This window comes from Nycticebus coucang, chromosome 4 (genome assembly GCF_027406575.1).
Source record: "Nycticebus coucang isolate mNycCou1 chromosome 4, mNycCou1.pri, whole genome shotgun sequence".
Classification (NCBI taxonomy): domain Eukaryota; kingdom Metazoa; phylum Chordata; class Mammalia; order Primates; family Lorisidae; genus Nycticebus; species Nycticebus coucang.
In genome coordinates, this window is record NC_069783.1 from 138,176,736 (window position 1) to 138,195,227 (window position 18,492).

Here is an 18,492-nt window from a genome sequence, read left to right on the forward strand (position 1 = left end):
ATATTTGTCTTATAGGGATCCCCGAAAGCGACGAAGTGGCTTCACAAGGCACAGACTCTTTTCTCCATGAGATTATGAAGGAGAACTTTCCAGACATGACAAGAGATTCTGAAATTCAGATAGTAGACAGTTTCAGAACTCCAGCACAACTCAACCCAAATAATACATCTGCCAGACACATCATAATCAATTTCACTAAAGTTAATATCAAAGAGAACATTCTGAAAGCAGACAGAGGAAAGAAAACCATCACCTACAAGGGCAAGAATATTAGAATAACTGCAGAACTCTCTGCTGAAACCTTTCAAGCTAGAAGAGAATGGTCATTGACTTTTTTTTTTTTTTTTTTTTGTAGAGACAGAGTCTCACTGTACGGCCCGCGGTAGAGTGCCGTGGCGTTACACGGCTCACAGCAACCTCTAACTCTTGGGCTTACGCGATTCTCTTGCCTCAGCCTCCCGAGTAGCTGGGACTATAGGCGCCCGCCACAACGCCCGGCTATTTTTTTGTTGCAATTTGGCCGGGGCTGGGTTTGAACCCGCCACCCTCGGCATATGGGGCTGGTACCCTACTCACTGAGCCACAGGCGCCGCCCTGGTCTTTGACTTTTAATCTCCTAAAACAAAATAACTTTCAACCCAGGATCCTGTACCCAGCTAAATTGAGTTTCATTTATGACGGAGGAATTAAATACTTCAATGACATTCACATGTTGAAGAAATTTGCCATAACTAAACCAGCTCTCCAGTATATTCTCAGACCTATCCGCCATAAAGACCAGCACAATCCTCCACCACAAAAGCAAACCCACCCAGAAAATTTGGATCAAATTCGAACTTCCATAGTCGCAAAAGGATTAAAAATGTCCACAGGACTCTCGAAAGGCTTATCAATATTCTTAATTAATGTGAATGGTTTAAATTGTCCTCTAAAGAGGCACAGGTTGGTTGACTAGATACAAAAACTCAAGCCAGATATCTGCTGCATACAAGAATCGCATCTTACATTAAAAGACAAATATAGACTCAAGGTGAAGGGGTGGTCATCTATACTTCAGACAAATGGAAAGTAGAAAAAGCAGGCTTTGCAATTCTATTCGCAGATGCAATAGGCTTTAAACCAACCAAAATAAGGAAGGATAAGGATGGACGCTTCATATTTGTTAAAGGTAATACTCCATATGATGAGATTTCAATTATTAATATTTATGCACCCAACCAGAATGCACCTCAATTTATAAGAGAAACTCTAACAGACCAGACCAACTTGATTTCCTTCAGTTCCATAGTAGTTGGAGATTTTAACACCCCTTTAGCAGTGCTGGACAGATCCTCCAAAAAGAAGCTAAGCAAAGAAATTTTAGATTTAAACTCAACCATTCAACATCTGGACTTAACAGACATCTATACAACATTTCATCCCAACAAAACTGAATACACATTCTTCTCATCAGTCCATGGAACATACTCCAAAATTGACCACATCCTAGGTCACAAAATCTAACCTCAGAAAATTAAAAAAAATAGAAATTATTCCTTGCATCTTCTCAGACCATCATGGAATAAAAGTTGAACTCAATAACAACAGGAACCTGCATACCCACACAAAAACATGGAAGCTAAACAACCTTATGCTGAAGGATAGGTTATAGACAAGATTAAGAAGGAAATCACCAAATTTTTGGAACAAAACAACAATCAAGGCACGAATTACCAGAACCTATGGGATACTGCAAAGGCAGTCCTAAGAGGGAAATTTATAGCACTACAAGCCTTCCTCAAGAAAACGGAAAGAGAAGAAGTTAATAACTTAATGGGACATCTCAAGCAACAGGAGAAGGAAGAACACTCCAACCCCAAACCCAGCAGAAGAAAAGAAATAACCAAAATCAGAGCAGAACAAAATGAAATTGAAAACAAAAGAATTATACAACAGATCAATAAATCCAAAAGTTGGTTTTTTGAAAAGATCGATAAAATAGATAAACCGGAAGGGGGAGACAAGATGGCAGACTGAAGCCAGCTTTCAACAAAGGCTCCCGTCCAGAAGGAGAGTTAAGGGACAGGAATTTAGTAAGTATCCTGGTGGACTTGAGCCTCACCAAGAGAGAAGGCTGAAGAACGCACATCAACACCGCTGAGGCAAGTTGTGATCACAAGGACGCAAACAAAAGGTACAAAATCCACCACCAAGCGGACGGGAGTCCCCCTCCCCCATGAGACCGGCTCTAGAGCCCGATAATTGAACAAGCGGGCAGAAATTGAACAAGCGGGCAGAAATTAGAGCCCTTTAATTTCCACGGTCTCTCCATGGGAGAGACCTTCTAAAAACTGGACCTACCTCCCCTACTGGGGTGCCGTGGCGTTCTCCTGCCGGACATAGGGCTGAATAAAACTTTGGGAATCCTCTGCCGGCAACCCTGAATCCCCGGCGCTCCCCTCCCGCCCACTGAGGTCTGGAGGCCGGTCCCCCAGGACTTCGGATCCTTGGGTGATTTCTCAAGGGGAGTGGACAGTCCCCTTGAGTGCGACTGGTCAGCATTGACTCTGAGGCGCGCCGAGTGAGGAGAGGGCACCGGGCTGAGGGGGAGTCACGCCTCGCGGCACTTCCCTGCGGTGCAGTGCAGCAACCCTCCCCGGGCATAGGGGGCCCAAGACTGAATCAGACTCTGGCCTCCCCGCTGAGAGCTGAGAGCCCCTACTCTCACTCGGGGTCTGAGGGCCTATCCCCCAGGAGTTCGGATCCTTGGGTGATTTCTCAAGGGGAGTGGACAGTCCCCGAGTTGCGACTGGTCAGCATTGACTCTGAGGCGCGCAAGTGAGGAGAGGGCACCGGGCTGAGTCACGACTCGTGGCACTTCCCTGCGGTGCAGTGCAGCAACCCTCCCCAGGCATACGGGGCCCAAGACTGAATCAGACTCTGGCCTCCCCGCTGAGAGCTGAGAACCCCTACTCTCACTCGGGGTCTGAGGGCCTATCCCCCAGGAGTTCGGCTCCTTGGGTGATTTCTCGAGGGGAGTGCACAGTGCCTGAGCTGCGTCAGGTCAGCGCTGACTCTGGGATACGTGAGCGAGGAGAGGGCACTCTGCTGAGGGGAAATCAAGCCTTGGCGGCACTTCGCTGCGGTGCAGTGCAGGAGCCCTCCCCGGACCGTAGTATTGCGTGAAACTGAATGAAACTCTAGCTTCCCCCCGCCCCACTCCCAATCGGAGTCTGGGGGCCCATCCCCCAAGAGTTCTGATTCTTGGGGGATCTCTTAAGGGGTGTGGACCCAGCACAAACTGCGGCCGCTCAGTGCTGACTCTGGGGCGTGGGACAGAGGAGAAAAGGGTCGCCTAAGTGCCCACACCAGAGCAGCAGTTCCCTGGAGGTAGATCAACAGCCGTTTTTTCTTTAACGGCAGAACGCTCACTTCTGGATAGTCTGAGGCCACACCCCCTGTCTCCCTGGGCAACCAGAGGAGGCCACCGGTGACATGGCTCACAAACCCGGAAGCCTCCAGGGCGGGGCCGACCCAGAGAGGTGTTCAGATGCAATTCTCCAGCAGCAAAGACGTTTGAACTCAAAACAGCCCGTCTCCTGTAGGCGACGACAAGAACAGAGACAGAACCTCACAAAGTTGTCTGTTCTGTTCTGTTAGCAGCATGCATCAGGGACGGGGCTAAGCCTGAGTGAACACCTCCTTCCCATCACCTGCATCAAACACTCAAAGATGTCAGGCCCCATCTCCTCCTGCTAGATAGCGGCAGTCTGCGGGGACCTGGCAGACTTCCTTGCGATTCAGGCAGGTGCAAACCCCTGGAGTGTCTGTTCACTGCAGACAACTGGGTTAGCCATCTGCAGAGATACCAGTGACTGGGTCCGACGGAGGGGCAAAGTGGGGAAGGAGACGTCAACCTTCCCAGACTGCTCTGTTTGCTGGGTGGCTCCTCCTGACTCCACGCTGCACTGGGGTGAGCCGTGTCAGAGGAGTCACCAGGCCCCTGTGATCCAGTTCCCAGAGACCTCTTGAACCCTTCCACCCGAGACAAGTGCCGATTGAGACAGTTGATTCGGACCTTTTGAACTGGGCTAATAGACTGAGGACTCTTCAGGCGGTGCCCTGGGTGTGCGATTGTAGGAAGGTTTGATTCTCCTTTTCCAACTGGGGCCAGAGGTGGGCAGGCGGGGTGACTTAATTGCTGATTTTTCCACACAGCTGAGACTTCAAGCCAGAGTAGAAGTTGCAATAGGATCGAACAGAAACCAGCTGAAAACAAGACAGAACCACTTTGCTCCACCACACCAGACAGGGCCCCAGTTTCTCAGGCCACAACACTGTACGGGCCCTCGATAAAACCCCAGGGGAAAAACCAAAGGGAGTAAACCATGGGGCGGAATCAGCGGAAAAACTCTGGTAACATGAATAACCAGAATAGATCAACCCCCCCAAGAAAAGACACGGCAGATGTGATTGAAGATCCCATTCATAAACAACTGGCTGAGATGTCAGAAGTCGAATTCAGAATTTGGTTTGCAGACAAGATTAATAAAATGGAATTAGGAATTCGAGGAGAAATTCAAAAATTGTCTCAAGAATTTAACGAATTTAAAGACAAAACCACCAAAGACTTAGACACACTGAAACAAGAACTTACAGCCCTCAAAGATATGAAAAATACAGTAGAATCCCTCAGTAACAGAATGGAGCAAGCAGAAGAAAGGATTTCTGACATTGAAGATAAAGTCTTCGAACGCTCCCAATCTCTCAAAGAGGAAGAGAAATGGAGAGCAAAAACGGATCACTCACTCAGAGAGCTCTCAGATAATTCGAAAAAAAACAACATAAGGGTTATAGGAATTTCGGAGACTGATGAAGTAGCTGCCAAGGACACAGAGGCCCTTCTACATGAAATTATGAAAGAAAATTTTCCAGACATGCCTAGAGAATCTGAAATTCAGATAGCAGACAGCTTCAGAACCCCAGCACGATTCAACCCCAATAAGCCATCTCCCAGACATATCATAATTAGCTTCACTAAAGTTAACATGAAAGAGAAGATTCTCAAAGCAGCTCGGCGAAAGAAAACTATAACGTACAAAGGTAAGAATATTAGAATAACTGCAGATCTCTCTGCTGAAACTTTTCAAGCAAGAAGAGGCTGGTCATCAACTTTTAATCTCCTAAAGCAAAAAAACTTTCAACCCAGGATCTTGTATCCAGCTAAACTGAGTTTCATCTATGATGGAGAAATTAAATACTTCAATGACATTCATATGTTGAAAAAATTTGCCATAAGTAAACCAGCTCTTCAGGATGTTCTCAGACCTATCCTCCACAATGACCAACCCAATCCTATACCACAAAAGTAAACTCACTCAGAAACTTCGGATCAAACTCCAACTTCCACACTGGCGAAAGGATTAAAAATGTCCACTGGACCTTTGAAAAACTCGATACCCAAAATTCCACCAGACTTATCAATACTCTCCATCAATGTGAATGGCTTAAACTGTCCTCTAAAGAGGCATAGGTTAGCTGACTGGATACAAAAACTCAAGCCAGATATTTGTTGCATACAAGAGTCACATCTCAACTTAAAAGACAAATACAGACTCAGGGTGAAAGGATGGTCATCCATATTTCAGGCAAATGGTAATCAGAAAAAAGCAGGTGTTGCAATTTTATTTGCAGATACAGTAGGCTTTAAACCATCAAAAGTAAGGAAGGACAAGAATGGTCACTTCATATTTGTTAAGGGTAATACTCAATATGACGAGATCTCAATTATTAATATCTATGCACCCAACCAGAATGCACCTCAATTTATAAGAGAAACTCTAACAGACATGAGTAACTTGATTTCCTCCAGCTCCATAATCGTTGGAGATTTCAACACTCCCTTGGCAGTGTTGGATCGATCCTCCAGAAAGAAGCTGAGCAAAGAAATCTTAGATTTAAACCTAACCATCCAATATTTAGATTTAGCAGACATCTACAGAACATTTCATCCCAACAAAACTGAATACACATTCTTCTCATCAGCCCACGGAACTTACTCCAAAATTGATCACATTTTAGGTCACAAGTCTAACCTCAGTAAATTTAAAGGAATAGAAATTATTCCATGCATCTTCTCGGACCATCATGGAATAAAACTTGAATTGAGTAACAACAGGAATCTGCATACCCATACAAAAACATGGAAGTTAAATAACCTTATGCTGAATGATAGCTGGGTCAGAGATGAGATTAAGAAAGAAATCACCAATTTTTTGGAACAAAATGACAATGAAGACACAAACTATCAGAACCTCTGGGACACTGCAAAGGCAGTTCTAAGAGGGAAATTTATAGCACTGCAAGCCTTCCTCAAGAGAACGGAAAGAGAGGAAGTTAACAACTTAATGGGACATCTCACGCAACTGGAAAAGGAAGAACATTCCAACCCCAAACCCAGTAGAAGAAAAGAAATAACCAAAATTAGAGCAGAATTAAATGAAATTGAAAACAAAAGAATAATACAACAGATCAATAAATCAAAAAGCTGGTTTTTTGAAAAGGTCAATAAAATAGATAAACCTCTGGCCAACCTAATCAGGAAAAAAAGAGTAAAATCTCTAATATCATCAATCAGAAACAACAAAGACGAAATAACCACAGACTCATCAGAAATCCAAAAAATCATTAATGAATATTACAAGAAACTTTATTCTCAGAAATATGAAAATCTGAAGGAAATAGACCAATACTTGGAAGCATGCCACCTTCCAAGACTTAACCAGAATCAAGTGGAAATGTTGAACAGACCCATATCAAGTTCAGAAATAGCATCAACTATACAAAACCTCCCTAAAAAGAAAAGCCCGGGACCAGATGGTTTCACGTCAGAATTCTACCAAACCTTTAAAGAGGAATTAGTACCTATATTACTCAACCTGTTCCAAAATGTAGAAAAAGAAGGAAGACTACCCAACACGTTCTATGAAGCAAACATCACCCTGATCCCCAAACCAGGAAAAGACCCAACAAGAAAAGAAAATTATAGACCAATATCACTAATGAATATAGATGCAAAAATATTCAACAAGATCCTAACAAACAGAATCCAACAACACATCAAACAAATTATACATCATGACCAAGTTGGTTTTATCCCAGGGTCTCAAGGCTGGTTCAATATACGTAAATCTATAAATGTAATTCAGCACATAAACAAATTAAAAAACAAAGACCATATGATTCTCTCAATTGATGCAGAAAAAGCTTTTGATAATATCCAGCATCCCTTCATGATCAGAACACTCAAGAAAATTGGTCTAGAAGGGAGTTTTCTTAAACTGATAGAGGCTATCTACAGCAAACCCACAGCCAATATCATATTGAATGGAGTTAAATTGGAATCATTTCCACTCAGATCGGGAACCAGACAAGGCTGCCCATTGTCTCCATTGCTTTTCAACATTGTAATGGAAGTTTTAGCCACCGCAATTAGGGAAGAAAAGGCGATCAAGGGTATCCATATAGGGTCAGAAGAGATCAAACTCTCGCTCTTCGCAGATGATATGATTGTGTATCTGGAAAACACTAGGGACTCTACTTACAAAACTCCTAGAAGTGATCAAGGAATACAGCGGCGTCTCAGGTTACAAAATCAACATTCATAAATCGGTAGCCTTTATATACACCAACAACAGTCAAATTGAAAAAGCAGTTAAGGACTCTATCCCATTCACAGTAGTGCCAAAGAAGATGAAATATTTGGGAATTTACCTAACAAAAGACGTGAAAGATCTCTATAAAGAGAACTATGAAACTCTAAGAAAAGAAATAGCTGAAAATGTTAACAAATGGAAAAACATACCATGCTCATGGCTAGGAAGAATCAACATTATCAAAATGTCCATACTACCCAAAGCAATATATAATTTCAACGCACTCCCTATTAAAGCTCCACTGTCATATTTTAAAGATCTTGAAAAAACATTACTTCGTTTTATATGGAATCAGAAAAAACCTCGAATAGCCAAGACATTACTCAGAAATAAAAACAAAACAGGAGGAATCACACTACCAGACCTCAGACTTTACTACAAATCGATAGTGATCAAAACAGCATGGTATTGGCACAAAAACAGAGAAGTAGATATCTGGAACAGAATAGAGAACCAAGAGATGAATCCAGCTACTTACCGCTATTTGATTTTTGACAAGCCAATTAAAAACATTCAGTGGGGAAAAGATTCCCTATTTAACAAATGGTGCTGGGTGAACTGGCTGGCAACCTGCAGAAGACTGAAATTGGACCCACACCTTTCACCATTAACTAAGATAGACTCTCATTGGATTAAAGATTTAAACTTAAGACATGAAACTATAAAAATACTAGAGGAGAATGCAGGGAAAACCCTTGAAGAAATTGGTCTGGGTGAGTATTTCATGAGGAGAACCCCCCGGGCAATTGAAGCAGCTTCAAAAATACACTACTGGGACTTGATCAAACTAAAAAGCTTCTGCACAGCTAAGAACACAGTAAGCAGAGCAAGCAGACAGCCCTCAGAATGGGAGAAGATATTTGCAGGGCATAACTCTGACAAAGGTTTAATAACCAGAATCCACAGAGAACTCAAACGCATCAGCAAGAAAAAAACAAGGGATCCCATCGCAGGCTGGGCAAGGGATTTGAAGAGAAACTTCTCTGAAGAAGACAGGCGCAAGGCCTTCAGACATATGAAAAAATGCTCATCATCTTTAATCATCAGAGAAATGCAAATCAAAACTACTTTGAGATATCATCTAACTCCAATGAGACTAGCCTATATCACAAAATCTCAAGACCAGAGATGCTGGCGTGGATGCGGAGAAAAGGGAACACTTCTGCACTGCTGGTGGGAATGCAAATTAATACATTCCTTTTGGAAAGATATATGGAGAACACTCAGAGATCTAAAAATAGATCTGCCATTCAATCCTGTAATTCCTCTGCTGGGCATATACCCAGAAGACCAAAAATCACAACATAACAAAGATATTTGTACCAGAATGTTTATTGCAGCCCAATTCATAATAGCTAAGTCATGGAAAAAGCCCAAGTGTCCATCGATCCACGAATGGATTAATAAATTGTGGTATATGTATACCATGGAATACTATGCAGCCTTAAAGAAAGATGGAGACTTTACCTCTTTCATGTTTACATGGATGGAGCTGGAACATATTCTTCTTAGTAAAGTATCCCAAGAATGGAAGAAAAAATACCCAATGTACACAGCCCTACTATGAAACTAATTTGGGACTCTCACATGAAAGCTATAACCCAGCTACAACTTAACAATAGGGGGAAGTGGGAAAGGGGGGGGTGGGTAGAGGGAGGGGAATCGGTGGGATCACACCTGTGGTGCATATTATAGGGGTATTTGCGAAACTTGGTAAATGTAGAATGTAAATGTTTTGGCACAGTAACCGAGATAACGCCGGAAAGGCTATGTTAACCACTGTGATAAAAATGTGTCAAATGGTTTATGAAGTGAGTGTATGATGCCCCGTAATCATATCATTGTATACAGTTATGATTTAATAAAAAAATTAAAAAAAAATAATAAAATAGATAAACCTTTGGCCAACCTAACCAGGAAAAAAAGATTAAAATCTCTAACTTCATCAATCAGAAATGGTAACAATGAAATAACAATAGACCCCTCAGAAATTCAAAAAATCCTTAACGAATATTACAAGAAACTCTACTCTCAGAAATATGAAAATCTGAAAGAAATCAACCAATACCTGGAAGTACGCCACCTACCTAGACTTAGCCAGAACGAAGTGGACTTGTTGAACAGGCCTATATCAAGTTCTGAAATAGCATCAACTATACAAAATCTCCCTAAAAAGAAAAGCCCAGGACCAGATGGCTTTACATCAGAATTCTACCAAACCTTTAAAGAAGAACTAGTACCTATATTACTAAACCTCTTCCAAAATATAGAAAAAGAAGGAATATTACCCAACACGTTCTATGAAGCAAACATCATCTTGATCCCCAAATCAGGGAAAGACCAACAAGAAAAGAAAATTATAGACCAATATCACTAATGAATATTGATGCTAAAATACTCATAAGATCCTAACAAACAGAATCCAACAACACATCAAAAAATTTATACACCATGACCAAGTGGGATTTATCCAGGGTCTCAAGGCTGGTACAATATACATAAATCTATAAATGTAATTCAGTACATAAACAAACTAAAAAATAAGGACCATATGATTCTTTCAATTGGTGCAGAAAAAGCTTTTGATAATATCCAGCATCCCTTCATGATCAGAATACTTAAGGAAATTGGTAAAAAAAAAAAAAAAAAAAAAGAAAATTGGTATAGAAGGGACATTTCTTAAACTAATAGAGGCCATCTACAGCAAACCCACAGCCAATATTGTATTGAATGGAGTTAAATTGAAATCATTTCCACTCAGATCAGGAACCAGACAAGGCTGCCCATTGTCTCCATTGCTCTTTAACATTGTAATGGAAGTTTTAGCCACCGCAATTAGGGAAGAAAAGGTGATCAAGGGAAATTATAGAGGGTCAGAAGAGATCAAACTTTCGCTCTTAGCAGATGATATGACTGTATATCTGGAAAACACCAGGGATTCTACTACAAAACTCTTAGAAGCAATCAAGGAATACAGCAATGTCTCAGGCTACAAAATCAACACCCATAAATCTGTAGCCTTTCTATATACCAACAATAACCAAGCAGAAAAAATAGTCAAGGACTCTATTCCTTTCAAAGTAGTACCAAAGAAGATGAAATATTTGGGAGTATACCTAACAAAGGACGTGAAAGATCTCTACAAAGAGAACTACGAAACTTTAAGAAAAGAAATAGCTGAAGATGTTAACAAATGGAAAAACATACCATGCTCATGGCTGGGAAGAATCAACATTGTTAAAATGTCTATACCACCCAAAGCAATATATAATTTTAATGCAATACCTATTAAAGCTCTATTGTCATATTTTAAAGATCTTGAAAAAATAATACTTCATTTTATATGGAATCAGAAAAAACCTCGAATAGCCAAGAAATTACTCAGCAATAAAAACACAGCAGGAGGAATCACGCTACCAGACCCGAGACTATACTATAAATCGATAGTGATCAAAACAGCATGGTATTGGCACAAAAACAGAGAAGTAGATGTCTGGAACAGAATAGAGAACCAAGAGATGAATCCAGCTACTTACCGTTATTTGATCTTTGACAAGCCAATTAAAAACATTCAGTGGGGGGCGGCGCCTGTGGCTCAGTCGGTAAGGCGCCAGCCCCATATACCTAGGGTGACGGGTTCAAACCCGGCCCTGGCCAAACTGCAACCAAAAAATAGCCGGGCGTTGTGGCGGGCGCCTGTAGTCCCAGCTACTCGGGAGGCTGAAGCAAGAGAATCGCTTAAGCCCAGGAGTTGGAGGTTGCTGTGAGCTGTGTGAGGCCACAGCACTCTACCGAGGGCCATAAAGTGAGACTCTGTCTCTACAAAAAAAAAAAAAAAACATTCAGTGGGGAAAAGATTCCCTATTTAACAAATGGTGCTGGGTGAACTGGCTGGCAACCTGTAGAAGACTGAAACTGGACCCACACCTTTCACCATTAACTAAGATAGACTCTCACTGGATAAAAGATTTAAACTTAAGACATGAAACTATAAAAATACTTGAAGAAACTGCAGGCAAAACTCTTGAAGGAATCGTCCTGGGTGAATATTTTATGAGGAGGACTCCCCAGGCAATTGAAGCAGTATAAAAAATACACTACCGGGACCTGATCAAACTAAAAAGCTTCTGCACAGCCAAGAACATAGTGAGTAAAGCAAGCAGACAGCCCTCAGAATGGGAGAAAATATTTGTAGGTTATATCTCCAATAAAGGTCTAATAACCAGAATCCACAGAGAACTCAAACATATTAGCAAGAAAAGAACATGTGATCCCATCTCAGGGTGGGCAAGGGACTTGAAGAGAAACTTCTCTAAAGACAGACGCACGATCTACAAACACATGAAAAAAAGCTCATCATCCTTAATCATCAGAGAAATGCAAATCAAAACTACTTTGAGATATCACCTAACCCCAGTAAGAGTAGCCCACATAACAAAATCCCAAAACCAGAGATGTTGGCGTGGATGTGGAGAAAAGGGCACACTTTTACACTGCTGGTGGGAATGCACACTAATACGTTCCTTCTGGAAGGATGTTTGGAGAATACTTAGAGACCTAAAAATAGACCTGCCATTCAATCCTATAATTCCTTTACTAGGTTTATACCCAGAAGACCAAAAATCACAATATAACAAAGACATCTGTACCAGAATGTTTATTGCAGCCCAATTCATAATTGCTAAGTCATGGAAGAAGCCCAAGTGCCCATCGACCCACGAATGGACTAGCAAATTATGGTACATGTATACCATGGAATATTATGCAGCCTTAAAGAACGATGGAGACTTTATCTCTTTCACGTTTACTTGGATGGAGCTGGAACATATTCTTCTTAGCAAAGTATCTCAGGAATGGAAGAAAAAGTATCCAATGTACTCAGCTCTACTATGAAGCTAAATTATAGCTTTCACAAGACTATAAGGAAAGGGCCAAGGAAGGGGAAGGGAGGGGGGAGGTTATGGTGGAGGGAAGGTAATAGGTGGGGCCACACCTATGGTGCATCTTAGAATTGGTACAGGCAAAACTTACTAAAGGCAGAATACAAATGTCTACATACAATAACTAAGAAAATGTCATGAAGGCTACATTGAACAGTTTGATGAGAATATTTCAGATTGTATATGAAACCAGCACATTGTACCCCCTGATTGCACTAATGTACACAGCTATGATTTAACAATAAAAATAAATAAATTAAAAAAAATAAATAAAATTAGATTTCTAAAGATAAAAAAAAAAAAGGAACATGTCAAAACACACAAACCAAAATGGGAAGTAACAAATTATACACAGGCCTTCCTCTCCCTTATAAATCATGCTAATGTTTTTCCCCATGAGAAAAACTCAAACACTAAAGATAGCCTAATTTAAAGACAATAGATTTTTCTCACTTAAGTAAATAACAAAGTATATTCTAACCTGAAAAAAAGATGGAACGAAATATCTCATATTCTAACACAAAGGTCTGAGAGCTATTATCACATAGAATTAGCTGTATAAAGGCCACACTGGGTTTAAAAGGAAAAGAAACTTGTTTCTTTTGGGAAGGGTAATGGGCAAGGAGGCTGATGGAGTTAAATTCTTCTGTAACAAGCACAGAAACCATTAAAACGTTAAAAATAAAGAGATCTCTTCCCAGAAAACAAGCACAACCCCAAAATTCTGCCTAGTTTCAGATTCGCCACCCCTGTAAAGCAGTGATTTTTTTCAACCTGTGTGCCATGGCACATTGGCATGCCATGAGAGTATCTTAGGCATGCTATGAAAATTTTTAAAGATCATTATTTTCAAAAGAAGTGTAAAGCACAGTATATATATATATATATATACACACACATTTTTTTAAATCATTATTCTTTTTCTTTTTCCCTTCCCGAGACAGTCTTTTTTTTTTTTTTTTTTTGGCATGCTGCAACTTTATTTCTTCCACCAAAGGTTATAGAGGCAATACTACAGCAATACTACACATACACACAATTAATCAATAAACATATGACTTAAATGTTAGCCCCAGTCCTCTCAATGCCTGGCGCCTACAGGTCTACAGATTAACCACTTCACTAGCATTGAGACAGAGTCTATTTTGTTGCTCTTGATAGACTACCATGGTGTCACAGCTCACAGCAACCTCAAACTCTTGGGCTCAAGTGATCCTCTTGCCCTCAGCCTCCAGAGTAGCTGGGACTGCAGGCACCCACCCCCAAGCTCTGAAAACATATCCGTAGCACTACCAACCTCATGCCTGCTTAGGGAAATTATTGATGAGTTTCAAAGGCTCTCAAGTTTTGCTGAACTCTATTTTTGGCTCCTTATTGGAATCCTTCCCTGTAAGACTGTGGTTCTCAACTGGGGGCAATTTTACAACCCCCAGAGGACATGTGGCAGTGTTAGGAGACACATCACCCTGGGGTGTGCTACTAGCATCTGGTGGATAGAGAGGCCAGGGATGGTGCTCAACATGCCACAATGCACAGAACAGCACTCCCCACCCCAGCAAAGAATGATCCAGTTCAAAATGTCTATACTGCTGGGGTTGAGAAAGTCTGCTGTAGATTTTGTTGTTGGTTGGTTTTTTGTTTTTTTTTAAGATAGAGACAGAGTCTCACTATGTTGTCCTCTGTAGAGTTCTGTACCATCACAGCTCACAGCAACCTCAAACTCTTAGGCTCAAGTGATTCTCTTGTCTCAGCCTCCCAAGTAGCTGGGACTAAAGATGCCCGCCACAATACCTGGCTATTTTTTTGTTGTTGATTAGCAGGCCCAGGCCTGGTTTGAACCCACCACCCTGGCGTATATGGCCGGCACCCCAACCACTGAGCTATGGGCGTCGAGCCTTTTTGTTGTTTTTGAAGGCAGAGTCTTATTTTGTCGCCTTTGGTAGAGTTTCTGGAGCATCACAGATCACAGCAACCTCAAACTTTTGGGCTCAAGAAATTCCCTCGCCTCAGCCTCCCAAGTAGCTGGGACTATAGGCACCTGCCACAACACCTATCTTTTTTTTTTTTTTTTAGAGACGGGGTCTTGCTCTGGCTCAGGCTGGTATTGAACCTTGAGCTCAGGCAATCCACCCATCTCAGCCTCCCAAAGTGCTAGGATTATAGGCATGAGCCACCACACCTGGCTGCTGTAAGATTTTGTACACTCTGCAGGAGAAGATTCATATCAAAATAATTCCTTTCAGGGCAGCACCTGTGGTTCAAAGAGTAGGGCACTGGCCCCATATGCCAGAGGTGGCGGGTTCAAACCCAGCCCTGGCCATAAACTGCAAAAAAAAAAAAAAAAAAAAAAGTGAAAAAAAAATTCTTTTCAGTGAAGACATGCAAGAAAAGGAAGAATTACAGCTACCTCCCACCTTAAAAGGACCAAAACTTTGCTAAAATGTGTTAGCATACTTGCTGCCATTAGGTGCCCCTAATTCTGTCCCTCTGATCTGGAGTATTATGGAAGGACCTATGACCAAACTCGTAGAACTCGGTAAGTAGGCTCAGTGTGCTGGTCCAAGGGCCTTTCACTACATGGAGGTGACACCTGGATTCGTGGCATTTATTTAAGTTTGTCAGAAACTTTTTTGCTTCCTTCAGCTCTCAGGTAAATAAAGTGTCACCATCCACAGTCCTGTATATATTTAAAGTAATTCCCTGTGTCTTTGTCTCACAAAGTGACCTCAAAGAGAGTGGTAGGTTGACTTGGCAACCCTGTATGTATCTGGAAGCACAAAGCTTTCAGGCTTAGCTTCTTGCTCCTCAGAGAAGATGAAAATTTTTATCTATTAAAAAAAAAGGAGGCTTTAAACGTGGCTTCTAAAAATAAGCTTGATTTAGTGGGGGAAATGGCATAAAGCTCAGTTTCTTCAGAAGCTTCTCATATGCAATCCGGTGCTATAAATGAATGACTAGGGTTCTTCTTATCGATTTCTTGTGCTTGGTGTATTTGTCATAGGTTTTCCTGGGCTCCACCTTCATTGTCAGAATATTGGTTTTTGCTTCCCACTGGCATCAGAGGCCCCACCCTTCTATTTGCTGTTTCTATTTTTATTTTTTTTTGAGACAGAGCCTCACTATGTTGCCCTCAGTAGAGTGCTGTGATGTCACAGCTCACAGCAACCTCAAACTCTTGGGCTCAAGCAATTCTCTTGCTTCAGCCCCCCAAGTAGCTGGGACTACAGGCACTCGCCACAACACCTGACTATTTTTTCTTGCAGGTGTCATTGTAGTTTTAGCTGGCCTGGTCTGGGTTCGAACCTGCCAATTCGGTGTATGTGGCTGGCGCCATAACCACTGTGCTACGGGTACTGAGCCTATTTGCTGTTACTAGTAGGACCTTCATGGAATAAAATAGCTTAGTGCTCATTATTCCAAGTGCTCCGAGGCTATTGGTCTTGACCTGGTGGTGCTCTAGGTGGAGTAGGCTGTGGGGAGTGAGCACCCAAGATAATAGGGAGCATGTGGTTTCTCTGATCCCAAAAGACTTGGAGGAGGTGGAGAGTTAGAAATGCAACAAAAGAAAGAAGAGTAAGTCACAACTGTGTGGGTGAGAAGAGGAAGAGCTACTCTTTCTATGGTTCCACCTTGTTCCCTCCACCCCTTGCCTTCTCATACACCACATTGAGTGACACCAGGGTAAGGGGGTAAGGGGAGGTCACAGCCACATCCAGGTGCAGGTGAATCAGAGGCTCTGGACACTGCAATGACTATTGACATTTTCATCCACCAGCTAGGTAAGAATTCCAATTAGCTGGGCGTTTATAGGCAAACAAAGCAGAACCTGGAATCTGCATGGAGTTTGGTCTATGTTACGCCTGCTTCCTTCCTAGCCAGAGGGTTTTCAGGATTTCTTCAATCTGCCCTTGAGATTAATCTTATAGTGCCTCCACCAAGGCATGTATTTCCTAAAGACACTCATATTTCAACCTGTCAGTCCTCCAGGGTCTTCCTGGGCAGAAGTCTCCATGTCCCATCAGAGGTCACCCCACCTTTCAACACACATGTATTTAGCCCTGTCGTAGAGCTTAGAACTGTGGCAAGCACATTCAAAAAAGGAACAGAGATGAGAGATTCCTGCTCAGCATGAATGTCTAGAATGGATAACCTTGTAGGTTCCTTCCTCTTCTGAGGTCCTAAGATGCTATAGTTGTAGGAAATGCCTCTGGCAGAACTAGATCCCTGCAAAAGGTATAGGCTCATGGCCCCTGTAGCCTGAGGGCCTCTTGGGAAAAGTGGCCACATTCTTCTTCCCAAGCAGTTTTTGTATCTTGCTCTGATTTGAGAGGTGCCAAATACTGCTGGTTAGTATAATAACTTCAGCCAGCAGAAGTCAGCACAGGAGCCCACAGTTCTAACAGCCACAGCAGCTCTAATCCGGTTCATGTGGCATCACTTCCCTTGGCTGGCTGCCATCCTCCCCCAGACACCCCTCAGCAAATCCCCACACCTTGTCTGGGTCAGGCACCCACCTAAGAGTGCGGCTGCCTGGCTCCGTCCTCCAAAACTGCGGCTGAAGGAGCTGTGCCTGCTTGCATAGGAGGCTGGCCGGCTGGGCAGCCAGGGCAGGAGGAAGGCAGGAATCTCGGAGTGCAGGAGCTCTTCTGCCACAAAGGCCACCTCGAACCACTTACGCTGGAAGCTGGCGAAGTCGTCTACCCCGGCTGTGTGCCAGGTGGCAGCGGGCTGCTGCATGGCCACTGGGAAAGGCAGAGGGGAAGAAGGAGTACTCAGCACAGATGCTTGTTTTCTAATTGATGCATGTTACAACCCCATGAGCCTTGAAAACACACATTAAATATAAGAAACCAGATGCAAAAGGCCACATAGTGTATAATTCCATTTGTATGAAAATTCCTGAATAAGTAAATCTTTGAGACAGAAAGCAGATTAGTGGATGTGGGGTGGGAGGAGAAGGAGCTGGGAGATAAGTGCTAAAGGGTATAAGGTTTCCTTATGGGGTGACGGAAATGGTCTGGAACTAGATAGAGGGGCTGGTGGATGATGAATATACTAAATGCCTCTGAGATGTCCATTTTTAAACGGTCAATTTTATGTTATATGAACTTTACTTCAATTAAAAAAATATTTTATCCTTGGTTTCATAACTTTGAGAGTGTATGTCAGCAACCTGGTATTTTTTGACTGTAAGGTAAAATAGGTATCTACTGGTCAAACTTAGAATTTAAGGGAAAAAGTGCCAATGGACATACTAATGGCTGCAAGGGGAAAAAAACACCCCACAGAGGTCCAATTTCAACATGTCCTTGGACAGGAGAGCACAGTGAGTGGCACTAGCTGCTTTATCTTTAAACCCAGAGGGAGAAAAGCCATTTGTGTGCTGGATGTGTGTCACCTCCAGCCAAGGTTCCCATGTGCTCCGGGTGTTCTGTGTACTAGAGATACTGGTCTAAAGTCTGGGTGCCTCCCAAGTTAGGCAAGTCAGTTCTGGTCATGCTAGAAATTGTTCCCCTCTGGGAATTACTTTCTCTCTCTCTTTCTTTATAAAAAAAACCAAATACCTAAAATATATCTGGGAAAACTTGCTAGGACTTGGTAGTCTTCCTGGGGAAAGGAATGGAGACTGGAGCCCCAGCAAGTGAAAAGTGCTATTAATCACAGCCTGGAATCTCTCATGTTATAATCAGAGCCACCTGCACAGAGTGGGAATGGGCGTGAAGGCTGGGGAGCTGTAATTAAAAACAGCTCCCAAGAAATGACCCGTGGGAATTTCCTCACACCAGGTCCCTTGGCCTTTTTTGGATTTGTCTCCCACCCACACTGTCCTCACGAAGAACATACTGTAGCTTGAGGAA

General features: G+C 42.4%; 1 protein-coding gene across 5 annotated transcripts in view; it reads right to left on the reverse strand.

Annotated features, from left to right (window-relative positions):
* The window catches only part of DEPDC5 (DEP domain containing 5, GATOR1 subcomplex subunit), a 175,195-nt gene that overhangs the window by 16,534 nt on the left and 140,169 nt on the right, over positions 1-18,492 (reverse strand). For all 5 annotated transcript variants that reach the window (XM_053589971.1, XM_053589968.1, XM_053589970.1 and 2 more), the window contains one exon: positions 17,149-17,376. In XM_053589971.1, coding sequence (XP_053445946.1) covers positions 17,149-17,376 — 228 coding nt within the window. The remainder of the gene's footprint in view (positions 1-17,148; positions 17,377-18,492) is intronic.